This window comes from Mustela putorius, unplaced genomic scaffold (genome assembly GCF_011764305.1).
Source record: "Mustela putorius furo isolate JIRA1106 unplaced genomic scaffold, ASM1176430v1.1 tig00000166_pilon_pilon_pilon, whole genome shotgun sequence".
Taxonomy (NCBI): Eukaryota; Metazoa; Chordata; class Mammalia; order Carnivora; family Mustelidae; genus Mustela; species Mustela putorius.
This window is the reverse complement of record NW_025421301.1, coordinates 347,975-367,343: the sequence shown is the minus strand read 5'-3', so window position 1 is coordinate 367,343 and position 19,369 is coordinate 347,975. Positions and strand designations below refer to the sequence as shown.

General features: G+C 41.3%; 1 protein-coding gene across 2 annotated transcripts in view; it reads right to left on the bottom strand.

Annotated features, from left to right (window-relative positions):
• MDN1 (midasin AAA ATPase 1) overlaps window positions 1-19,369 on the bottom strand; it is a 167,726-nt gene that overhangs the window by 18,934 nt on the left and 129,423 nt on the right. For both annotated transcript variants that reach the window (XM_045075838.1, XM_045075839.1), the window contains exons 67-85: window positions 19,260-19,355; window positions 18,516-18,610; window positions 18,087-18,208; window positions 17,405-17,551; window positions 15,219-15,328; window positions 14,486-14,559; window positions 13,658-13,850; window positions 12,801-12,960; window positions 10,632-10,778; window positions 9,969-10,095; window positions 8,075-8,180; window positions 7,401-7,516; window positions 6,051-6,491; window positions 5,574-5,800; window positions 4,905-5,060; window positions 4,350-4,519; window positions 3,387-3,548; window positions 2,303-2,440; window positions 32-173 (exon numbers count right to left, since the gene is read on the bottom strand). In XM_045075838.1, coding sequence (XP_044931773.1) covers window positions 32-173; window positions 2,303-2,440; window positions 3,387-3,548; window positions 4,350-4,519; window positions 4,905-5,060; window positions 5,574-5,800; window positions 6,051-6,491; window positions 7,401-7,516; window positions 8,075-8,180; window positions 9,969-10,095; window positions 10,632-10,778; window positions 12,801-12,960; window positions 13,658-13,850; window positions 14,486-14,559; window positions 15,219-15,328; window positions 17,405-17,551; window positions 18,087-18,208; window positions 18,516-18,610; window positions 19,260-19,355 — 2,929 coding nt within the window. The remainder of the gene's footprint in view (window positions 1-31; window positions 174-2,302; window positions 2,441-3,386; window positions 3,549-4,349; window positions 4,520-4,904; window positions 5,061-5,573; window positions 5,801-6,050; window positions 6,492-7,400; window positions 7,517-8,074; window positions 8,181-9,968; window positions 10,096-10,631; window positions 10,779-12,800; window positions 12,961-13,657; window positions 13,851-14,485; window positions 14,560-15,218; window positions 15,329-17,404; window positions 17,552-18,086; window positions 18,209-18,515; window positions 18,611-19,259; window positions 19,356-19,369) is intronic.

Below are 19,369 nucleotides of genomic sequence, written 5' to 3'. Positions count from 1 at the left end.
AACGAGAATGAAAGGACAGGTAATCGCAAACCTTGTTCTTCAAGCTCCCCATCATGCATTTTCCCTTCAAAGTCTTCTGACATCTCAATGGCATTATCCTCGCCCTTAATGTCTGATTTTGAGTCAGGATCGTCTTTATCCTTTTCTTGACCTTTCTGAAATGTATCTTCTGCCTATATCAAAAAGCATTATAGAAAAAAATAAACACTGTAACTTCGCTCATGTTTATTCGACTCTAAATAGAATATAAATATTTAAATGCCAACATTAACAGCATAAAGTTATCTCTGGGGAGAGAAAAAAGGAGAAGCAACAGGGATAACCACACACACAATAATTTCTGGTTTGCTTTAATATGTCTGTAATTTCCAGTTTTACTGTACTGGAATTAGAGAATATAGGATTTTGTTAAAGGTTTCTCCATGTGAATTGTTTAAAAACAAAAAACCCACATATTTAAAAGAATATTCATTCTTCAAAAAAAGGAATGAATTCTTAAGAAGGAGGACAAAAAAATTCAATCTTATTATATTGTCCACATCTTTAATATTTTTATCACTTTGGTCTCTCATACATAGTAACTGAATGTAATTTTGTTCACCTTTCCTTAAACTATATATTCCTATATACTCTAGGTGATATTTGGGGCAGAAGATTCATGACTATCTTATTACGGCTGGATTTTAAAAATAAAAACATAATAAAATCCTATTACAAGAATCTAAGCAAAAGAGAAAAAGTAAGTTTCCCCAGCACCACCATGCTCCAAAACTCCCAAAGAAATTAGCCTCAGTGACTTTCTGGTCCATATGTTTATCCATGAATACACCTAGACGATCTGTAGCAATAGCTGTCTCCCAACATTTTATGAAACAATGATCCTTTTTTGTTTAAAAAAGGGTTTTTACAATCTGCTTTTCTTTTCTTTCTTTCTTTCTTTTTTTTTTAAGACTTTCCAATTAATTTCTACACCCAATGTGGAGCTCAAACTCATGACCCCAAGGTCAAGGGTTGTATGCTCTACTGACTAAGCCAGCCAGGCACCCCCGCTTTTCTTTTTTAAAATTAAAAAATGTCCCAGATAAATTTAAATGTATCAACATGGAAACCTATCTCATTCTGTCTAATTAACTTACAGCACTGTTCTGCATAGATGGTATCATAATTTATACAATTTCTTCCTGATAAATATTTGGATCTTTTCACAGTTACAAATAACGCTACAGGGAAAATCCTTGTACAAAAAAAACACCCTTTCCTACACCCATTTATCTTTGACCCTTATTTGCATTTCTATCAGAAAATATGGAATTCCTAGGTTAAAGAATACACACAATTAAAATTGATTAGATACTGCAAATTGTTCTGATAGCTTTTATTCCATTTAATGTTTTGTGATTTGGATTGCACTTTTCTATTAAGTTTATAATTTTTTTGCTTTAATTTTTTTCCATGAGGAAAGTACTGTTGACGAAGTTAAATTTGAGAAATTTAACCAAAAATATGCATGTGTATTAAACAGAGCTCTACCACATCAACACTAGCATAACTCTCTTGGTTATTCTTTCCAGTTTTCCCTTCAAAGGATGAAAAATTGAAAGTGGTTTGTCCCTTTATTTGTAATAGCTATAACCATACCTTAAATAAAAACTTATGGTCTGCTTTAGACACTTAGAATATAGGGGCTAAAAAGAAACTCCATTATCTCTTATTTCTTCAAGTCACAGTTGATAAATCTAAATGACTAATAATAGTATGTAAAAAACAAACAAACAAAAAACAACATTCATAAATGAGACAGGCATTTAAAAAAGGAACACAACAATCTTAGCCCAAAGCATCTATTTCAAAAACATTTTTGATTCCAACCAAAAGAGGATATAGATTAAAATTTTTCAACAGGTCTTAAAGACATATAATAAAACATGTTAGTAGTAAACACTGGCATTATTATTTAATGCACCTGTTACCTAAAATAGTCAATTTGTTTACCCTTAAATGAGCCACTACCAAAATTACTTTAGAAAAATCATCAGCAAAGATCTCCCCATTTAAAATAAAAACGTTTAAGTCATTTCCCTCTTGAATTATAGCCATAACTAATGACTGAGCTGCAATGTTCCTTTCTGTAGTCTTTGGCTTTTTATTTGTATTAAGCTTTTGTATTCTTAGGGCTCCATGAATCACAGTTTGAAAACCATTAAACTAGCAAGAAAAAAAAATTTGAAAATTTTGAAAAGAAAGGAAGAAGGGAGTGAGTTTCTGTAAACTGTATCCATGCTTCAGGCATGTGAAAACGTACCTGTTCTTCATTTTCTATCTGGTCACTCACATCTTTCATGCCCTCGCCTTCCCCAATTCCACCTCCTTCATAGTCATGGAACTCAGTTGCTCCCTCTCCTGCTGAATCTTCCATGAATTCTTTGGGCAGGCAAAATCCCTTGAAAATAAGAGTGAACAACTAGGTATAAAAGCAATAAAAGACAGAAAAAAAAATTGTTTTAGCTTTTCTCTAGCTCAGCATTTTCAATCTGATGGAAATACATCCAGTAGACCTTTGATATTCTTTTCTTTCTTGCTGGTAACAGTTATTATGCAGGTTCAAAGCTTGACATCAGATTTAACATGTAAGGTTTTGAGTTCATAGAGGCTCCCTGGTGTGTAGTAATTTCATTTAGCAAGACAAAAATCTGAATGAATTATATACTAGAATAATATTTAGGAACAAGTCACTGAGCAAGGGTAGAACCTCTCAGTATCTAAATCCCAAAGGGATTTCATCCTTCTTTATTTACTTCTCAAATTAGTAAGCCTGAGAAGAAAGAGAGGAGGGATAGAAGACCTATAATCCTGGAGGTACAGTAACTAGAAGCAGATGACACAGTGGGAGATTTCATTTTTACTTGAAAAATCGAAGAAAATTTGGTGTGATGCACAAGTAAAATGTTATTTTTAATATAAAAAAATGCCTCCCTCTCAACTCTTGAGGTAAAACTGTCACTCTTGGTATATGTGCCACATCTAGCATTTTCTGCCAAGGCACGTGGAATGGCGTGGGGTCAAGAGTCAAGAACAAGATGAGACAAAGAAACATGTGAAGGTTAAGAAAGCAGTGTTTTATGTTGGAGAATAGTTTGCAAAGGAAAACCAGCTACTAGCATGTGGGACAAAAATGAACAGAAAAACTAGTAGAAGGTATGTGCTATGGTGAGTGCTGTGAAGTGTGTAAACCTGGCGATTCATAAACCTGTACACCTGGGGCTAATAATACATCTTATGTTAGTAAAAAAATTAAAAAAATTTAAAAAGCCTGGGAAACCCCGCACTAATGGGCTGGAGTATTTGGTACTGGCTGCCCGAGCATGCTCCACATGAACAGTCCTTACCTCCTGGGCGAGCTCTGTGAAGACCTGGGCAAGCACAGAGAGCAGTTTTGCAGTGCTACGGTGAGTCGCCAAAGACATGGTCAGGAAGAAGAGGACGAGGTCTGAGTATCTAGACAGCATGGGCACTAGACGCACCAACAAGCAGCAGGACTGGCTGAAGAACTGCGGGCGAAAGATCACAAGGCCTGCTCACACCACGTAATGGGTACTGGGTTCTCTCTGGGGTAATACAGATGTTCTGCAACCGGACAGCAACAATCGTTGCACAACACCATGAATGTACTAAATACCCCTAAAGGTAAGATTTATGTATATCTTATCTTACACACACACACACACACACACACACACACACCCCTCTGCTCTCTGGTATTTCTTCCTTGTTCACACAAAACCTCACAAAAGTACACTTTAAATTCTGTCACTTAAGCTTAATTTAGTTAACAAGGTTTTTTGTTTTTGTTTTTAAAAATGTTTATAAATGAATTCTATTCTGAATCAAAGCTAGCACAGGAGGCAATGCTACAAACTTACAATGTCCTACAAAGTAAGTTGTTCCTCTGGACTATTATGGACACAGCAACTGCCCTCTGCTGGCCTGTTGTGAAGGGAATGGTATTTGCAGGGTGTGGCCATTCAGCCTTAGTTGAAGTAGCAGCACCCACATTAACATCAAGTACCCAGAACTGTGCGTTTGGGTATGTAAGAATTCTAAGACAACAGATACTCTGGACGGCTGGCATTTTTTATATCTATGCATCTTCCTACTATAGCCCTTAGCTAGCAAGTCCTAAGCTTTTCAGCTTGTCAGTGATGTTTACATGCATAAAGAAGTCATATTCTTAGTGATTTTTGCCACAAAGGCCTGCTCTGGGACCACCCACATGGAGCAAAGCGAAACCCACCCTGCCTTTGGTCGGACCGCTCTAGACAGCAAGAAGCTTATAAAGAACCATTGGTTACCGTGTGCTTCGCTGCTGTGCCATCCTCACCATATGATTTCAGCCTCTCCAACAGCTCAGAGACAGCAGAAATTATCTTCTGCACATGCAGAGCACTCACGTCGGCCCACAGGTCATCCTCTAAGAGTTTTGTTAGATGTCCCGACTGCAGTCTCTCAAAGCCTGGTGCCTCTTTCATTCACAGAAAAGAAAGACATGATGAGTAACACAAAATAAACCCTTTCATCTCCATTCATCCAGTCATTCCTAACACTGGTCCTAAAATATCTAGCCACAAAAATAAATTTAAAAAGTAAATCAAGGGGCGCCTGGGTGGCTCAGTGGGTTAAAGCCTCTGCCTTCAGCTCAGGTCATGATCCCAGGGTACTGGATTGAGCCCCGCATAGGGCTCTCTGTTCAGTGGGGAGCCTGCTTCCTCTACTTTCTCTCTTCTGCCTCTATGCCTACCTGTGATCTCTGTCTGTCAAATAAATAAATAAAATCTTAAAAAAATTAAAAAAATTTTTTAAAAAGTAAATCAAGTATAAAAACATTTTTTGCCTGATTTCAGACATACCATCCTCTTCTGGTGGTCTTGTTTGGTCAGTGCTCTCCTCTGTCTTTTTACTGTTTCTTTCTGCTAAGTTCTGGATGGCACAAAGAATGGCCCGGATGGCAGTTTCCACTTGCTCTGAAAAATCTTCCACAAACCCTTCCTCCAACATCTGGTTTCCTAGTAAGTAACATGGTGAGAAACAAACAAAAACTCCAATCATTTGCTTCAGTGCTTCTGGAAATCATTAACAATCCTCATTTGTTACTTTTACCAACGGCCATCTGTCAAGCACCAACTGTGGGTGAGCCACCAGGTCAAACTGCTGAACACAAAGATGAAGAAGACCTATTCCTCGTCTAGATAAACCTACAAGAGTTTATCATCTTTCACTGAAGGTTTTACTGGAAGAATCAAAAAATATGAAACTAGTTAGGATAGTGTGTACAAACACCAACTTGGTCCAAATATCAGTGCTATAAAGTGACACGATCAAAGGAGAGGCAAGGTCCTCAAAGAAATGGGGCAGCAAGAGTTGGGAGCTGTGGGTTCCAGCCACACTTGTCTGCCTTAGAACCCTGCACAGATGTGTCTGGAAAAAACACAAAGTATTTTTAGGATACTCTAGATGTAATCTACAAGACATCACTCCTACACTGGGCTCTGGCTCCCTTGTCTAATGACAGTCCTTACCGCTTTGGCTGCCTAAAGCAAGTAGATGTGTCTTCCAGGTGGTAAAGTCATCCGTGGCTTTATTGATTTCTCCTCTTAAATATTCCAGGCTCTCAACTAATGCCATTTTTTGGTCTGTTTGCTCAACCTCCATCCCTGGAATAATGAACAAGGACTCCAGGCCTTGCAAATGAACTGACATCTGGGACAGGCAACTCAGCCCAGAAGAGCAAACTTCAAAATCCTTCCTGCAACAACAGAAATGCCACAATGTTGAGAGGAAGGGGCTACACCCTCCCTCCAACCACTAAAATGTAAGCAGGGGAAAATTCACTGTATCTCAACATTTATAGCTACACATTTGCCACAAAGAATCATGAAGGTCCATGGAAAAACAGAGAACTGAAGCAAAATCCCTTTTATCACTTTATCCCATTACTAAACTCCAAGCAAGCACCCAAGCAAACAGAGGGACAGTAAAGACATAAACACACTCACCAAGAATGAAAGAGAGTCTCACAAGACTGCTGCCTGATTCTGTCAACATCAGCTTTCACTGTTTTAATGGTTTTCAGCATTTCTGTTAATCTCGCAGTTGACTGTTGCCAAAGCTGGTCCTGCTTCCGCATCCGGCAACCAGAGGGCAGCTGATTTCGAGGTACAGGGGATGGGTAACTCAATTCTGATGGGATGAGGTCCTGTACTGCTCCAGAAAGCTGACCCTGTGCTTGGGCCTCACGTTGGCCAGGAGTTGGCCCTGCATTGGGGCAGCACTGGAGGAACCAGGAGAGCTGCTCAAGCAGGATCTGGCTCTGCATGGCCAGGTGCTGCAGCCTTTCTGTCCACTGCTGCACGCTGTCCTGAGGAGGGAAGGGCACGGGGTAGACCAGTGGGCCAGTCAGCCTGCCATGAATCTCCTGCATGCAGCCAAGGAGGTTCCTGTACCGAGAAATCCATGGGGGAAACACATGGCACCTTAAACTGCATCACCAGGTTTTTTTAAACAGTTAACGTCAGTTATTTCTGAACAAAGAAGGAGCTTTTTCACATAATCAAAAAAAGGATCCCCCAGGTTAAGAAATCTGTTAAAATCCCTTTTAAAATACTTCAACACATCTTTCTGAAGACTGAAAGAAGTGTCTTCAGTCTTTCACAAGTGTCAAAACTCACTGCTTATCACCTACACCCTTACAGCTTTTTCACACCCAACAAAGTCACACCACTGCAATGATTTCAACCATTATTAAGAAAAAAAGTCTTTAACTGTAGTATACTTTGTTAGATAAACTCTTATGAGTAGAGCAGAAAACAGCTGTAGCCAAAATGATTAAAAAGTCTAGAAATACTACCTTTGGGCTAACAGTCCATTCAACAAACCATGACAGCTTTCCTTACTGTCCTCATCTTTAAAATACCTATTTCCACTGAGGAGCATCCCTATATGACACTCGGCAACCTGCAGCTCTGTGACCCAAAAAGCCTAATGAACAAAAACAGTCTCAGATACAATCTGTGCCCAGAGACCGATGCTGCGGTATCATAAACACAATCCTGTCACACAGCCTGGGGGACTGTCATCCTCAAACCCCCTTCTATCCCAACCCAGGTACACTTCAGCCATGGCAACTGCTTCTGTCTAATTCGGCTCCGATTCATTCCCTGGGGCCCTTCTCCCAACAAGCGCTGCCAGAACCACGGAGCAGAAGCGTATCACCAAAAGCAGGGCAAGGAGACAAGAGAAACTCCACCTGCATCTCTGGGCCTCAAATATTATTTCACAGTTGAGAGCTCACTCACACGATTCTTCCTAACTCATACCACAGACCCAACTAACTAGTTAGCGGATACCTGAGGAGGACCCACTGCTCCGTCAGTGTGGTCAGGGAGCGCCGCTGTCGGATAAGCATCTTCATCAGATGTGCCGAGAAGCCTTTGCACCGCTCAACATTGCTCATGCCCATCTCCTGGCAGGGGAAGAAGGAAGCATGCCAAGGGTGTTGCTAGCAAACACCACCACTCGTGCAGGTGTCACTAGAAAGCCGGTTAATCCAAAACTCCCTGGGGCAAGTGCCCCTTGCTTAGACAAGCTTTGGGTATATACTGCAGTCTAAAAGCAACACATTCATCTTTTTGAGCAGTGCTTCTCAAATTATGTTTCCACAGATCACTGATCTGTTAAACCTAGGAACTAGGGTTAACACACTCAAAATTAGTGGCCTTTTCTCAATTCACAAAGGGAAAAGGACCTAAAGAGGACACTCTCAAGTTGAAGCTTTTCCTACATAAATTTTCTTCTGCATTTGGTCTTATTGGCAAATATAAGTAACAGAATTTATGACAAAATGCTCTGATTAAACAGAAAATTACACTGATTTACACTATAAGCTTAATGATATTCTGCAGAAAGCTCAGTCACTTTCAGTAATGGGCTCTGATCAACTGCCAAGACCGGAGAATGTTGCTCTGGAGGAACAAGATAGGAGCTTTCTCAGGCCCTGCAACTCAGAGGTTCCATCACCTACCTTGGCAGGAGCTGCTAAGGCTGCACTAAGCCTGGCGTGCCGTGCAAGAGAGCGGAAGAAGTATTTCTGGCATCCGTCCCATGATGATGAGATTTCTGTAAGCAGCCTGGAAAATAACTCTGCATGATTTATTTAATTAAAACCGCTATTTCCTACCCCAGATCCTAAAGACTCAGAGACCATTATTATCTAGTCACAACCAAAAGTTAAGAGTGTGAACAGATTTATTTCTGTGCGGTCGCAGTCAGGCACTCATCAGTCCTCTCTGCAAAGGCTGTATTACACACTTAGCACTGAAGCACAGTGGGGAAATAAACTGTGATGTCAATATAGTTTCCTTAATGAAAACTTCATAACTGTCTTAGGAATGGAAGCTAAGGGTCATAAATCCTGATGCTTACAGGGGCTAGGAAGATAATATGATTGAGTAAGGACAGCCAAGCACAAAATGGTAAATGCCAGTGACAGCGGACCTCAACGTGAAAGAAGAAAAGGAAGACCACAGGGATCTGGCAAGCATGTGTCCTGTCAAAAGAAGGGAGCTTGGGGCGCCTGGGTGGCTCAGTGGATTAAGCCTCTGCCTTCGGCTCAGGTCATGATCTCAGGGTCCTGGAATCGAGCCCCGCGTCGGGCTCTCTGTTCCGCGAGAAGCCTGCTTCCTCCTCTCTCTCTCTGCCTCTCTGCCTACTTGTGATCTCTTGTCTGTCAAGTAAATAAATAAAATCTTTTAAAAAAAAAAAAAAAAAAAAAGAAGGGAACTACAGTTTAACTTTTGACTACATGGGAGAGTAAACCCACTTGGTTGGCTGAACCTTCCTGAAAAACTGAAATCCAAAATATTTAGGTAAAATTTCTACTTTTGGGGTGCCTGGCTGGCTCAAAAGAGCATGCAACACTTGATCTCAAGGTTGCGAGTCTAAGCTCCATATTGGGTATAGAGATTACTTAAATAAATAAAACTTTAAGAAAATTCTCCTTTTTACAGTGTTGTGTTGAATTAAAATGTAAAGCACTGAGAGGACCACTGAGCAAACGAAATACAAAGTCCGCATGGCCAGCTCATGCCGGTCATCGCTTACAACCAGCTCTGCCACAGTTAATGAACACGGAAACACAGAACACAGAAACGGCTCTGCCTCCAAGTTTAAATTCAGGTCGTGATCCGAGGGTCCTGGGATGGAGTCCTGCATTTGGCTCCCTGCTCAGTGGGGAACATGCTTCCCCCTCTACCCTTCCCCTCTGCTTGGGATCTCTCTCTTCCTCTCTTAAATAAATAACATCTTAAAAAAGAAAAGAAAATCAAATGAAAGGAACAAAAAAATAATGGGAGAGGTGAACACAGGAGAAAAGGAAAAGACACTTTAAAAAAGGGGGGAGGTGTGTGCCTGGATGGCTCAGTCTTTTAAGCTTTTGCCTTCGGCTCTGGTCATGATCTCAGAGTCCAGGGACTGGGTCCCACATTGGGCTTCCTGCTCAGCAGAGAGTCTGCTTAACCCTCTCTTCCTCTCTGCTCTCACTCTCATTCTCCCTCTCTCTTGCGTAAATAAATAAATAATAATCTTTTTAAACAAACAAACAAACAAAAAAGAAAGTGGGGGGTGCTGGCTGGCTCAGTTGGTAGAGCATGCAACTCTTGATCTCAGAGTCATGAGTTCAAGCCCCATGTTGGGTATGGGGCCTGAGGAAGGGAGGGAGGGAAGGAGGGCGGGAGGAAGACGAAAAGCAAAAAAATTCTCTTTTACCGAATGCTCACCACATGCCAGAGCCCAAGCCAGGCACTATTTTACATGTAACCTGTATAGCAACACTAGGAAAGAGGGATTCTATCCCCATTTTGGCAAATAAGGACATGGAGGCTTAAATGACTTGTTCTAGTTATAATTCAAAAACAGACCTAGAATCAGCCTCCTGAGTGCTGCTGACTATAGACAATGCACTCCGGATATCTAATGGGTGAAGATGAAGCATCTCTTGAGGGTTTTTTGAACGGGCCCAGGAAACACCTTTGCGATATGACAAACCTAGGAAATAAAAAGCACGTGTTTTAGAAACTCAGAAGAGAATGACTGTGCCATCGGGCCCCTCCCCCGTGTGCCAGTCCCACCACCACTGCTACACAAAATGAAGTCCTTGGAACAGCACTGGAAGCTTGTTAGAAAGCAGGCTATGAGGCCCCGCCCTGCACCTACTGAAACAGAACTACTGCGCTCAACGAGATTCCCCGAGTTATCTGTACACACACTAGGGTTTGAGACATGTTGCTCGCCAAGCTATGCTGGAAGGGTGGGTGCTGTACAACATATGGTGATGAAAATGAATCACAGTTTCTGAGAAACCTTATTACAAAACTGTGACAATATTTGGGAATCACAAATGGTTCATTAGAGGAATTTCATATGTGACTTAACTCTCAGAATGGCATTTTAAAACCTGGCCTACCACCTTCTGTTCCCCACCATCTCGACTATCTCTAGAAATTTCTCCAAAATCACCCACGTTGTTTTCCTCCCTAATAGTTGGTCATCATTCTGCATCAGGTTTCAAGCGAGAACCTTACCAGTTTTTGCAAGGTGTTGAAAGAGGTCTGCTAAAGCTCGCTGCTTCCGCAGGAGAATGTGCTTGGCTTCTGACCGCTGCTTTTCCTTCTCTGCCCAGGGATCCACCTTTAGGCTCTGCAGCTCACTCACACAGGAAATGACTTCACCTGAGGAGAAAATGGGGCAGTACTGAAATCTCAAGGGCTTATTCACGTGTTGAAACTAATACTCAAGGGGCTCCTGGGTGGCTCAGTGGGTTAAGCCTCTGCCTTCGGCTCAGGTCATGATCTCAGGGTCCTGGGATGGAGCCGCATCGGGCTCTCTGCTCAGCAGGAAGCATGCTTCCTCCTCTCTCTCTGCCTGCCTCTCTGCCTACTTGTGATCTCTGTCTGTCAAATAAATAAATAAAATCTTTAATAAAAAATAAACAAACAAACCTAATACTCAAGACCCAGGACTTCGTGGGAAACGAGAACTAGGTGACATTCATCTTTAAGGCTCTGATAACTAGCACAGTCCCTAGCATTTTGTAAATTTTAAACTTAAGGAATCGAGATGCATGGAAATAAAAACTCATGGGTTACCTCTCTTTCAACAGTAAACAACCCAAATAAAAGTATTTATTCTTTTTCTTTAGAGCTTTATAATCAATCAGGCAAAAAGCAGTTGTTATGCACAGCAATTTATACTAAGAATTTAAATCATCTGAGATAAATTTCCCATAAATATGATACATACTGAGGTCCTATCCTCTACTAGTTAGTAGATGTTCCTTTACTCTGTACAACTCCAGAAGGGCCAATTTCTAGCTCCTTGGAGAGGCTCAAAGAGGTCTAGTCATTTTCTAAAGTCTATTCATATTCAGCTCGAGTGGACTAGAAGACAAGATATGAACCCTGACCAAAACAACTCTGAAGCCCAGGTTCTTCCTCCAGCACCACACGGCCCTGCTGAGGACTCACAGGTACCTGTACCATGAGGCTGCTGCCGCCTGCCACAGGGAGCATTATGGGCTGTGTCCCCCCAGATTCATGTTATAATAGTCCCAACCCCGAGCGCCTCAGAATGTGACTGTATTTGGAGACCAGGCCTTTAAAGAGGTAATTAAAGAAAGATGAGGCCATGTGTGTGGGCCCTAATCCAATTCCTTAACAAAGAGTAGGACACGAGAGACCATGTGAAGACAAAGAAGGAAAAAAGACATCTACCAGGCAAGGAGAGAATACTGTGAATCTGTGAAACCTGTGAATACTTTGATTTTGTATGTTTAGCCTCAGAACTGCGTGGAAATTAATTTCTCTTGTTTAAGCCACCCAATATGTGATACTTGCTAAATGAGCCCTAGCAAACTAACACAGGCAGTCTAGCCTTTTAGAAGCGAGCAAGTGGACGACATACCATTACACGGACACCGCAGGAGGTTAGAGAATTCTTTGCATCACAAGGTGAGTGAGTGCCTTTTCCAGAAGATGCATGTGGCAACTTCTGCTTACCCTGATCATCAGGCTCAGGTGGGCAAGGTCATCATGAGAATGGATATTAGGCTCTTATTCTAACAAGTTTTAAAAAATAAAGAGCTCCCTGAGATTAGACTGTAGCCTCAATGAAGACAGTCAGTCTCACTCTGACACCACACTCACTGGGGGTGAATAGGGGTGGGGACAGTGGTGAAAGGCCACCAAGACCTCAATCCAATAAGTTCTGGAACTCCTTCCCCAGCCATTGCTGTTAGACTACAGAGCCTCAGCTTCCCTGTGTGAGGACGGCCAGGGAGATGAAATTGCTCTGACTCCACGGTGAAGAGAGCAAGAAGAAAACTGTGGATGAATCTTCTCCTTTAACTCAAGGGAGACATTCTGAGATGTAGTGACAGTTTAAAGATTCTGGGAAATTCATCTCTCCAGCCATCAAAAGAGGATATAGACAAGCACTAACACAGAAAATGGCGAAACACAGCATTAGTTAACACGAAAGGAAGACAAGATGAAAATTAAGACAGCCTGTGTGGTCTTAGCTGGCTCCTGCATCTTGGCTCTGTTAGTTTTAGCCCATTTGTTTATTCAATTAACTGTTCAACACTATTCAAGAGATCAAAAAAGGGCTTATGTAACAAATTCCCACCCTCCTGGGGCACTGGGGAAAAGAGAGGGAGCAGACCCCACCCTTTGCTCCTGGCTGTTGGCACCCACCAGTGAAGTGATCGAGGCCCTCCACCAGGTGGGGCAGGCGGCTTTCCTTCATGAATGTCAGGCACATCTTCCTCATTCGTTTCATGAGCTTTGGCAAGCGACGCAGCAGCTCTCCCTCTGAGGGGAAAGGAGCACTCTGACTCTGTTCTGGAATCACAGCCTGTGAGACAGAGCACAAATAAGATATGGGTGCCAAGTTTATTTTCTTTTGATTATAATCATCAGCTCACACTGATCAAAAATTCTGATTTGCTATTGGTGATAACCTGGAAGTTTCAGGGATTCCTCCCTGTGGTTAGCATGAGTAGCTCCCCAGTGATCCCAGAGCACCTTGTATCTAAGGATTTGATGCGGGAACAGAAGTCCTGTAACAGACCTGCTTACCCAAGGTCTCCACGATTATCACATTTTCTGGAATTTTGCAAGCCAATGCTTAACTATTGATGCTTGAAATTGGCCATGGTGAGAGAAATAATAGCCCAGTCATCAGCAACCACTACAATCAACAAATCACTACACACATTCGCTCCCTGTGCAGCATGTGGTAGCCCAAAGACAGCTTCAGTGGCACCTTCCTCAACTGATGCTTCAAGTCTTCTGTTATAGGTAGATCCAATGTCCACAGGCATGCACAATACTTATTTCCCATAGGTGACATTAAACTTTCAGCACCAGGATCAAAGCTTTTTTGCCTTATTATGCAGCAGTGGCAGGCAGATATACAAATACTACATTTTATCCAAAGACCAAGATTTCAAGGCATTCCCTTGCTTAGTTCTAGGGTCACTCCTTATAGAGAAAGCACAGATTTCCCCTACCGGCCCAGGAGTAAGCAAACACTATCTCCCAAGGTATACCTGTGCAGCTGCCGGCCGGGCTAACAGGGTCTCCCTCAGTGTCTTGTTCAGACTCTGAATGGGGGATGCCTCACTAATGGCTGTTGGCTGCGACAAAAAATCAGGCTGTTCCTCCTTGTCACTCTCCACCAAGGATGACCGGCAAGGTTCACTCAGGACAGCTTCAAATTTCTTCATGAATTTAAAGAGGGTCCTGGCCCCACAGAATGACAGATGAGGAGGGAAAAATGGGTGGAAAGTGAGGAAATGTAAAAATGGTACAACGCATACACACATAATAACCAATACCTTCTATATACATGAACTCCTTAGATACTCATAACCATCCTGTTTGTTTTTAAGGGAAAATAAAGCAGATACTGTCATCTCCCTTTTCTAGAAGAAAAAAATGAAGCCAGGAATGGTGGAATCACTTCACTCATGGTGCAACAGCTAGTAGGTGACAGAAGACTCAACCCTTCTATAGTGCTTAGCCTGCTTTGTCTCAAAGCACACCAATTCCTCTTGCATGTAGACTTTGCTTTGGGTGGTAGGGGTGATGTGGAAAAGCCACACCAAAACAATCTAATGCTTCATAGTAAGTTCAAGGCAACGTTAAGTCAGGTCACATTAACAATGTCGTCTTGCTATTTACCATACAAAAATTCTGAGCTTTGGTCACCCCCAATTTTTTCTTTTAAGTAGGGCTTGAACTCATGACCTTGAACCAACACAGGGCTGGAACTCATGAACCTGAGATCAGGACCTGAGCTGAGATCAAGAGTTGAACACTTAACCAACTGAGTCACCAAGGTACCTGTCACCCCCAGTTTTTAAAAAACGAATTACCTGTGTGTCTTTTCCACAGATTGTTTAATGGACCAGAAACTGACATCATTCCATTTGGATATTTTAACAAATTCCTGTAAGATACACAAAGATCAAGAAATAGCTTTATAAAGCTGGCGTCACTATGTTTCTTTTGAAATCATCTCTATGCTAAAGACCAGAGCCCTTATAAAATAAAATAAAAATAAAATAAAATAAAGACCAGAGCCCACTCCATCCCAAATACCAGACTGTGTGCCAGTAAACAAGTAAAAGTTTAAAAAAGGAACCACGTATTTATCACAAAGCAATGCAAAAAGAGTGCTGTCACTATCAACAGGTCAGCTGATACATACTCCATTTGTTGGTTCCACAACTACTGAGAGCTATCAAAAGACAGGGTCCTCCTTTCCCCCAGGGCACCTCAGTAACACTCAACACTAAATGGCACCCCCTGAGGTGGAAAATCAGTCTGGGGAAGAGCAGGGAAGGGAGCACTAACAGACATATGTGGCAATCCTTCTGAGGACCCTTCGACAGGGGCCACTCCACTAACCCCTCACACACTTGGACAGGTCAGTCAGGGAGGCAGTGCTGCAAAACATGAATCTCGCCATCCTATTTGGCAGTTGCAGTGCATGTCTCCATTTCCCAGAGCCCCCTGCCTCATAGTTAAATGTATGAAAGAACAGAACTAAAAACGATTTGCTCATTTTGTTCTCCCAAGAGTGATCATGACAGTTGTTCATCTTACTTTAAGTTCTTTTTCAATGGGGGAACGAAGTTCCACGATTTTGGCCTGGACTCGGTCAAAGAATTGCTTGTAATAATGGTACAGATTCCACAGAACACTGCAAAGTGAATCTGGAAGAAATGAAAAGAAACAAAAAACTCCACACTTGCCACATGTGCTACTTGCAGCACCCATGGGCTCCACATTTTAGTGACACCACTTCCTCATTGCCTTGAGGCCCTGAGATTACAGCCCTGAGATGACAGCACAACATTTCACAGGCTGATTATTTAACAGCTCAATGGGGAGCCTAAGTCTAGCAGTTCCCAGAGATGCAGGCAGGCTGTCAACACTACCCCATTTTTCCATTTTAGATTGTACTGAATTTTGTTGCACTTTTGTTCTTAAAGACTGTGTACTCAGATGTTTCACTAAACACAATTTCAAACCCTTTCTCGGAATCTTATTGTAAAGTAAGCAGAAACTGAGCCTGTTTTAAAAGATGGCATAAAAGGCTCACCCTGACTGCTCATTCACAATCTAGAATCCTAGTTTCATTTCATCCAAATAGATGTGGTCAGGGACATTAATTAATAGAATTTTAGGTGCAGTTACTTGACATGGAACACAGCTCTCACTAGATCCAAGAATCTAATTATGGCCTGGTCCAAGCAAAAGCTTAGCAGGACACCTAACACTGTCTGGACAGAAAGATTTGCAGCCTCAACACACCAATATCCAAGATCTGCATTTGGCAACTGACCTCTGGCAGAGTCCACTAGCCAGGGCTTCATTTATAACCAGTTTGTACTTTAATATTGTTCTCTGGGTTTAATGTGTATCACTTTAAAAGATGATTAAAAGTGTCTCATTTAAAACCTGGTAAGCAGGGGCGCCTGGGTGGCTCAGTAAGTTAAGCATCTGACTCTTGGTTTCAGTTCAGGTCATGATCTCATTGCTTGTGGGATTGAGCTCCCATGACACTCCACACTCAGTGTGGAGTCTGCTTGAGGGTCTCTGTCTCTGCCCCCACCCCCCACATGCTCTCACTCACTCTCTCAAATAAACAAATAAAATCTTTCTAAATAATAAATAAAACCTGGTATGCAACAAGATACCTACTCATGGAGAATTCAAAGCCTAATCCATTTAAACAGTGCACTGTAAAAGTATATATATGAAACCAAGAAATGTAATCAAGCAGTAAAACACTGTCTGAATGCAGACCATGATCTCAAGTTCTTCTATTTTTTCCCCCAAGAGTGGAAAATAGACTTCTCCATAGGAGAGCTAAAATACATTAATATTTGAAATTAAAGGTATAACAGTACCAGAATGCAGTCCAAAGAGTAAATCAAGTTACATAATTACATTTTAATGAACTAAATCTAAGAATGTCAATTGAATTACAATCTATTCAATATATTATTTCCTCTTAAGTAAAACTGCTCAAGAGTTAATCAGTAATGAATCATCTTGGAGCTATGCAACTTTTTAAAAAAATACAAATAATTTGGGAATTTGGGTAGCTCAGTGGGTTAAGCCTCTGCCTTCGGCTCAGGTCATGATCTCAGGGTCCTGGGATAGAGCCCTGCCCACATCCCCCAACCCCTGCCTCTCTGCCTACCTATGATCTCTGTCAAATAAATAAATAAAACTTTTTAAAAAAATACAAATTACCAATTTTAAGTGCTGTCAGCTATACTAACTTTGTTTTAACAGGTATTTTTGTTTTTTTAATATAATTATTTTAATGTGCTTTGCATCTCCAGACAGTTTTCCCACATTTGGATAGAATGTTTAAGAGGTTGTAAACTTAGTAACTTATGAAAAGGGTAAAATAAAATTTTCTTGAGTGTAACTTGGAATAATTTAAGGGACACTTTATATACTTTTAAAAATCAGAACTTAATTGGGATGCCAGATTTATAGCAATTTGCATCTTTAATTTTCCAGATAATCTACAGGTTAGTATTTGATAAATGATTTTTAAAAGCAAATATGAATATTCTGTTAATTTATAATTTATTAACATGTTATTACTATAACTAAAAATGTTATAGAGACTTTTAAATTCAGTCTTGCATAGAAAGACATGTATTAAGCAAAATTATGTGAATAAATATTGCCACAAAATTTTTTTTTTAAAGTATATACAAAAAAAAAAATACACACACAAACACACACACACACCCCTCCCTCCTTACCCTTTCCTTCAACTTGAGGCATCAACAAGACATGACAATGGAAAACCAGTAACATCTGAAGTCGTACGTGGAATTCTCCCAGTGAGGATCCTTCAATAAATGCTTGTAATGTGCTGACCAGCAACATCAGGGTCATCTGTTTGTCATCTTTAGAGATTCAAAGAGGAAACCATATGTACCTGCAACCATCACCCCATATTCATAACATGCACGTAATCTACTATAGGACACATTGAGGGATAGCAGGCAAGTAGAGACCGCAAAGTCAAACTCTGAAGCAAGAAGGACCACAGGTAAATTCCAAGCTGATATAAACACAGATGTAGTCAAGAGATGTGTTAAATGCACTCAGAGCAAATTATGAGACTGAATTATAAGATGTTTGTTTCAAGCATGAAATGAAAACACTTTTAACTCAAGCATGCCAGCTAGTATCTAAGAAATCTTCATTATGACACATCTCTTGGATATACAGAATAAAGAAACTTTATCTTATGACCAGCTTTCTAGAATTTGAGAAAGTCACTTAAAACTCTGAGGAATTCCATCAAGTCAAATGACGTATCCTATGTAAAAGCAGCAGTACCAGCAGACGTGGGAACAGGTTAAACCCCACACTCTGTAGCACTCTACAATTAGCCTGCAACTTCTAATGATGCAGGAATTGATGGACGGGAGTTACCTTCCTGCTCTTCCGTTTGCTCCTGCATGTGTTTCTCAAGCATCTGATAGATGGAGAACCAGTGCTTGGTGGACTTCTCGGTATGGCGCTTCATGGTATTATCCAAACTCATAGACCAGCAGCTGGAATGCGAGAGAAGAGGCCGAGCAGTCATCTAAGAAAACCCACTGGGAAGATTTGAAACTACTCAAGCAGAAGCTAAACATTCACTCTTCTCTCCTCCCAGGTGGAGATGGAGAAGACACCTAGTTTGCTGTCTTGGGAAGGTATGCCGTTGTCTGGTCTCTACCGAGATCACTTTAATGCCCTGCTTTTAATTCTGTGATTAATAACTGAAAAGCACATTCTCAGTCTATGCAGACACAAACTATCAAATGTCCCTACAGCATAAATTCAGGAGGGGAAGGAAAGTGACAGATTATCACTTACTTCAGTTCCAGTTTACGCCAACGAATGATCATCTGACTGACTAAATCGAGATGCTTCCGCAGAGAGAGAGCTCTACTGGCATTCTCCTCCCAATCCTAAAAAGCAAAGATAAAATTTACTATGGCCATTATTTAATCTCTTAATCACCGCCCGCTCTCAGGAATATCTTGGACCTTTAGTCTTTGAAGACCACAGGGCCTCTAAATAACTTTTATGCCAATTTACCAATGAGTTTACATCCAGTGTACCAAGCTTCAAGTTGTTTCTGGTCACTTGACAGAACTTCAGCAAAGCCAAGTTTAGGCAAAAAGCAAAGGATTTAGTGAGCTGAGTCTGAATTGCTATTGTTAGACATGTGACCCCCTCCAAAGTGCAGAGCCCAAATGTGATAATCAGAGAATCACCAGATACTTCAGAGGATGCTGAGAGGACCAAGGGGGGTGATATATGCAGGCACGGGGCTAGTCTGGAAGTCCTCCAGGAAGCCAGGGCCAAAGGAGACCTCAGTACCAGTGGACACTGCATCCCACACTTGAGAACAGGGGAGGCATGTTTCACATGCCCAACAAGGCAAAAGCTTCACTTGTAATGATCGGACCCCATGCCAGAAAAACTGAAGAAGCTGATTCCTCTCTCCAATCCAAACTATAACTTTCTGTCCCTTTAACAATAACTCTGCCAAAAGATAAATCTTTTTTCAATTGACTACAAACTAAAATGAGAGGAGAGAGAGAATTATCTTACCTGTGCCTTTGCCAGGAGGATCTCTAAGCCATTCAGGAACTTTGAGATGGGACTGGAAAGTGGAAAACTACGAATTCTATCCATTACAACCAGCAGCTGCAGTAAACAGA